The sequence below is a fragment of the Centruroides sculpturatus genome, unplaced genomic scaffold, assembly GCF_000671375.1.
Source record: "Centruroides sculpturatus isolate CEXI.00-Female unplaced genomic scaffold, Cexi_2.0 scaffold506, whole genome shotgun sequence".
In the NCBI taxonomy this organism is placed as follows: domain Eukaryota; kingdom Metazoa; phylum Arthropoda; class Arachnida; order Scorpiones; family Buthidae; genus Centruroides; species Centruroides sculpturatus.
Genome location: NW_019384672.1, coordinates 398628 through 404708, shown reverse-complemented (window position 1 = coordinate 404708; position 6081 = coordinate 398628). Strand labels below are relative to the sequence as shown.

At 29.4% G+C, this 6081-nt stretch overlaps 3 protein-coding genes across 4 annotated transcripts in view; all 3 read left to right on the top strand.

The window, feature by feature from the left end:
- LOC111626750 overlaps window positions 1-715 on the top strand; it is a 9894-nt gene extending 9179 nt beyond the window's left edge. Inside the window, exon 3 of the mRNA XM_023370239.1 lies at window positions 538-715. Coding sequence (XP_023226007.1) covers window positions 538-715 — 178 coding nt within the window. The remainder of the gene's footprint in view (window positions 1-537) is intronic.
- Window positions 1-2887, top strand: part of LOC111626749 (patched domain-containing protein 3-like) — a 12531-nt gene extending 9644 nt beyond the window's left edge. The window contains exons 3-5 of the mRNA XM_023370238.1: window positions 538-1018; window positions 2404-2837; window positions 2873-2887. Coding sequence (XP_023226006.1) covers window positions 736-1018; window positions 2404-2837; window positions 2873-2887 — 732 coding nt within the window. The 5' untranslated portion in view covers window positions 538-735. The remainder of the gene's footprint in view (window positions 1-537; window positions 1019-2403; window positions 2838-2872) is intronic.
- On the top strand, window positions 2861-6057 carry LOC111626763 (patched domain-containing protein 3-like). 2 transcript variants are annotated; one of them, XM_023370253.1, is made up of 3 exons: window positions 2861-2944; window positions 3022-3066; window positions 4433-6057. In XM_023370253.1, exon 3 carries the CDS (start codon window positions 4510-4512, stop codon window positions 5974-5976), a length of 1467 nt encoding a protein of 488 aa, XP_023226021.1. In that variant the 5' UTR covers window positions 2861-2944; window positions 3022-3066; window positions 4433-4509; the 3' UTR covers window positions 5977-6057. The 2 variants fall into 2 exon arrangements, with proteins under 2 accessions (XP_023226021.1, XP_023226020.1); XM_023370252.1 differs by lacking the exon at window positions 3022-3066 and having other exon boundaries at window positions 2864-2944.
- The last annotated feature ends 24 nt before the right edge of the window (window positions 6058-6081 follow it).

Sequence of the window (6081 nt, the reverse complement as noted above, 5' to 3'; positions counted from 1 at the left end):
AAGAAAAAAAAATTATGTAATTCCAAATGTCATGAAAATGTTAACTGCTCAAATAAATAAACTAAAAAGCATTTAATTTTTTATATAATTTATACCAAAAATTGTTAATAATACTTTTCGTTAATATTAGTTTAATTAATATAGTTAATAGTATTTTGATATAATTTACAAAAAATAAATATTTCTAAATGAAATAAGAAAAGTTTTTTAATCAAATTTAAAAATCTGTACTAAACGCTATAAGATACGCACACGCAACTCAGCGTGCCGATTGGCTAGCGTATGTTAGATGATCACTCCTCAACTTATTATTATCACTTTGCCCGACTAGGTGATAGCAGTATTCATAATGACCGGTCAATTTGATAAATTAATCAATATTTATCACACTGCCTGCCCTATTTGGTCATTATGTATAATGCCCGATTAATCATTTTGTCCATAATATGTACATTTCTAAATTTTATGGATTTTAAAGAAAATAACATAATTCATATTTACATGTAGTTATAATGAACTGGTTCTATTTATTTACAGATATCCAGTTGATAAAATTGATGGCAAATTAGTAATTTCCGGTTTCGAATTCGGAGGTGTCACAGTAGACGAGAAAAATGTGATTCGAGATTCCAAGGCAATTAGACTATATTATCCACTGGATCATGCCACTGAAGAAACGAAAGAAATGGCACTAATGTGGGAAAAACTATTCTAGAATCACTTTCAAAAATTCATATGAATAATATCAAAATTTATAAGTTCGTTGGTCAGTCTGTCAATAATGAAGTTAACCGAAATGGCGAAAATATTTTTTTTCTCATTATTATTGCTGCTCCAATAATGTTGATATTTTCGGCAGTTTCTTGCTTATCGACTGACGCACTGAGCAGTAAGCCCTGGTTGGGTATAGCTAGCTGTGCATCACCATTCTTAGCCACTGTTGCAGCATTTGGACTACTAATTTACTGCAAAATGGAGTATGTCCCATTGAACGTTATGATTATTTTCCTGATGTTAGGTAAGTCTTATGACAATCTTATATTACAAAGTAAATATATATAGAAAAATCCCGTATATTGCGTTTAATTTTGTCAGGAAAAACAAAGCAATAATGAAAAAGAATCATTCATCTTGTCAATGGTAACTTCATCGCTGAAGTTGCTTTGTCGTTGCCATGTTGAAGTTCTATCATTTATTAAAAATACGTAATTTTTTAATTTAAAAAATATTATTAGCGTATTTATGTCGAAATTATATTTAGAATTTTTGTTAATATTTCAACGTCTTTTGTATAATGAACTTGAAATATCTAAACTGAATTTATTGCGTATTTGTAGTTTACAGTAGTAAAATTGTAATAGTTTAGAGCATATTTTAGAATTTATAAGTTTGACAATAGGCTGATTGATAAATTCTGATTAATAAGTTTATTGAAAAACTGGCTATTTTAAAATACAAGAATTAATAAATATAAAATGATTTCAACATTTTTATTTAGTGTTCTAGAATAAATTATAGACAGCTACACCTGTGTGGATATGACTAAAATGTTTAAACAATACGGGTGCTGTAGGTCTTTAATTGAAGCATACGTCTCGAGATGAACATTTTTGTTACGATTTTTCTACTTTAAATTTGTGATACGTTGAATTAAAAACTGTTATTCAAAAGAAATATAACATACGTAAATGTGTAATGTTAAGTACACTTTTCCATAAATATAAATTATGCATGTTTTCACTGTATACTGTAATTCTTTCTAAAAAAATTCAGTTCATTAGAAGATATCAATATAAAAATATTGATATCTTATTCTCTGTTTACTACTATCAACAGGTTATTGTTATCTTAAGCTGCAAGTAACAAAGTGATTGTAATAACCAGATTTCATTAAATCTTCAAATTGTGGTTAAGTTTCAAGAATCATAGATCAATTTTTTACCACTGAATTATCAATATTTTATTTTTCTTAAATACTAATCACCTTTGAATTTTTAACCAAATTAACGAATTTCGAACTTGCTTTCATACAGTCTATAAAGTTAAACTTATTGTCAGCATCTACTGCAACACGCTGTTAATTTTTACATCAGACATACGACATATACAAATTAGCATGTATGCTTACCGCTGCATTGCATTAAAATCAAAAATAGCCAAAAATCGATTTCCTACGTTGCAGTCATATTGCATTTAGTTATTGTATAGGATATGCAAAATACTCAAATAATATGTGTCTACCTTTCGTTATACGAGATATTTGTTTCTCAAAAGAAATAAATATTATATTATATAAACAGTGACCATTAGAACTTTAAACTATCATACATATGCTGTTGCAAATTTGCACATATTAAAATAACGTCGTTAAAACATATAATTAATTCTAGATGTATATTTCAGGAATTGGAGTAGACGATGCCTTTATATTGATAGCTGCGTGGAGAAGAACTGACGTTAACGCTTGTGTTCCAGATAGAATGAAAGAAGCGTACACAGAAGCTGCTGTCTCTATCACTATTACGTCTCTGACCAATTTGTTTGCGTTTTGTATGGGATTTCTGACACCTTATAAATGTATTCATATATTCAGTGCGTATGCAGCTCTTGCAATCCTGTTTGACTACATTTATCAGTTATTGTTTTTTGGAGGACTCATGGCTTTAGATGGATACAGAGAAAAGTATAATCTGCATTCTGTTTTCTGCTGGACAATTAACCGAAATCACCAGAAAATTCAAAACAAAAAGCAATTCGAATCGACAAGCAAGGAAAAACAAAATATTTTTATGGCATTTTTTGGCAATGTTCTCGGCAAAATGCTGGGAAAACCAATCGTTAANTGCATCACCATTCTTAGCCACTGTTGCAGCATTTGGACTACTAATTTACTGCAAAATGGAGTATGTCCCATTGAACGTTATGATTATTTTTCTGATGTTAGGTAAGTCTTATGACAATCTTATATTACGAAGTAAATATATATTAAAAAATACCGTATATTGCATTTAATTTTGTCAGGAAAAACACAGCAATTATGAAAAAACATCATTCATCTTGTCAATGGTACGTTCATCGCTGAAGTTGCTTTGTCGTTGCTTTGTCGTGTTTTATCATTTATTAAAAATACAAAAATTTTTAATTTTGAAATTATTATTAGGGTATTTATGTGAAATTATATTTATTAAGATTATCTTCGTTTAATAAACTTTCGATAGCATTGCGAACATTGTCTAAATACAGTTTAATCCGGTTATTACAATCACAAATAATAATATCGATCGCCGCGAAAATTCATATTGAATCGATTTCTTCATAAATTTTTTCCGTAATAGGCTATACATTTTATTACAACTTTTATAATATTATAGCTATGTTATTATAACATTAACTATACATTTTATTTTTTACATAATAAGCTGTGTGGATATTTGATTTTCCGTCGGATGAATAATTATTTTTTCACAAATTAAAGACAAAGTCGCTCTAAAAATATATTTCAGACGATCAACATTTTTATTTAGTGTTCTAGAATAAATTATAAACAGCTACACCTTCTGTGTGGATACGACAAAAATGTTTAAACAATACGGGTGCTGTAGGTCTTTAATTGAAGCATACGTCTCGAGATGAACATTTTTGTTACGATTTTTCTACTTTAAATTTGTGATACGTTGAATTAAAAACTGTTATTCAAAAGAAATATAACATACGTAAATGTGTAATGTTAAGTACACTTTTCCATAAATATAAATTATGCATGTTTTCACTGTATACTGTAATTCTTTCTAAAAAAATTCAGTTCATTAGAAGATATCAATATAAAAATATTGATATCTTATTCTCTGTTTACTACTATCAACAGGTTATTGTTATCTTAAGCTGCAAGTAACAAAGTGATTGTAATAACCAGATTTCATTAAATCTTCAAATTGTGGTTAAGTTTCAAGAATCATAGATCAATTTTTTACCACTGTATTATCAATATTTTATTTTTCTTAAATACTAATCACCTTTGAATTTTTAACCAAATTAACGAATTTCGAACTTGCTTTCATACAGTCTATAAAGTTAAACTTATTGTCAGCATCTACTGCAACACGCTGTTAATTTTTACATCAGACATACGACATATACAAATTAGCATGTATGCTTACCGCTGCATTGCATTAAAATCAAAAATAGCCAAAAATCGATTTCCTACGTTGCAGTCATATTGCATTTAGTTATTGTATAGGATATGCAAAATACTCAAATAATATGTGTCTACCTTTCGTTATACGAGATATTTGTTTCTCAAAAGAAATAAATATTATATTATATAAACAGTGACCATTAGAACTTTAAACTATCATACATATGCTGTTGCAAATTTGCACATATTAAAATAACGTCGTTAAAACATATAATTAATTCTAGATGTATATTTCAGGAATTGGAGTAGACGATGCCTTTATATTGATAGCTGCGTGGAGAAGAACTGACGTTAACGCTTGTGTTCCAGATAGAATGAAAGAAGCGTACACAGAAGCTGCTGTCTCTATCACTATTACGTCTCTGACCAATTTGTTTGCGTTTTGTATGGGATTTCTGACACCTTATAAATGTATTCATATATTCAGTGCGTATGCAGCTCTTGCAATCCTGTTTGACTACATTTATCAGTTATTGTTTTTTGGAGGACTCATGGCTTTAGATGGATACAGAGAAAAGTATAATCTGCATTCTGTTTTCTGCTGGACAATTAACCGAAATCACCAGAAAATTCAAAACAAAAAGCAATTCGAATCGACAAGCAAGGAAAAACAAAATATTTTTATGGCATTTTTTGGCAATGTTCTCGGCAAAATGCTGGGAAAACCAATCGTTAAAACTATCGTAATTGTTCTGTTTATGGTTTATCTTATAGGTGCAATATATTGCATGCAATTCACGCAAGAAGAAAATGATATAGTAATCTTTTTTCCAAACTTTTCTTATATGTTTACATATGCATATATTGAAAATAAGTATTTTTCTAATTATAGTCATCAAGTTCAAATAATTATTAATCAGTCATTAGATTATTCGAATGTCACTGTCCAAAATGACATAGAAGATCTCCTGCAAAGTTTCGAGTCTGCTCCATTTATATCCGATTCGTCGACCACAGAAAGTTGGCTGAGAGAATTTCTGGCATTTACTAAATCTCCAGTTGCAAAGTTTTCGCTTTCTGGTTACAATCTCAGTGATTCTGATGACTTTTTGAGTGCATTTAAAAATGTTTTCTTGAAAGTAAACGTTGCAGGCAGATTTAAAAACGATGTTATTTTTAATAAAGAAGGCGATAAAATTACTGCTTCGAGATTTCTAATATCCAGTTCTGATCTAAGACGTGGAATTGATAAAAGATCATTTCTTGAAAATGTAAGGAAAATTGCCGACAACAGCAAAATTCCTGTAATTGTATATAATTGTAGATTTAAGTGTTATGACGTCTATGTTAATATTTCTTCAAACTGCGTAAAATCGATTTGTGCTGCAGGGGGAACAGTAATTATTGTGTTTCTTTTATTTACTCCGAACATATTGTTTCTTTTGTCTGTTGTCATGACTATTGTTTCTATTCAGGTTGGTTTAATTGGATACATGTCTTTATGGAATGTCACTGTTAGTCCATCTTCACTAATAATATTAGTGATGTGTACGGGATTTTGCGTAGATTATACAGTACATACGACTTACGCGTTTCTCAATTGCAAAAAGAAAACACCAAATGAGAAAATCCGAAGTTGCTTATACGCTGCTGGATATCCTGTCTTACAGGGATGCGTAACTACCGTTTTGGGTGTTTCGGTAGCGTATTTTGGACCATCGGAATCATTTGTGATATTTTTTAAAATCATATCTTTAATGGTAATTTTCGCTTTATTTCACAGTTTTTTTATTGCCCGTAGTTCTCAGCTTTTTGGATTCTTTTTCGTTTTCTATGTTTAAGAGGAAAAAACATAAGTTTGAATGTAATGAAATTGTTTCGAACGAAATCGATTCTTTAAATTCTGAAAACACAATTCAGAAACATGAATGTTAACAATTGAATTT

Excerpts from the sequence above, each read along its gene's own strand:
- LOC111626763 (XM_023370252.1), top strand. The coding sequence starts at position 2,899 with ATGGAGTATGTCCCATTGAACGTTATGATTATTTTTCTGATGTTAG. Across the intron at positions 2,945-4,432 it reads GATTATTTTTCTGATGTTAG|GAATTGGAGTAGACGATGCC; the intron begins GTAAGTCTTATG and ends TGTATATTTCAG.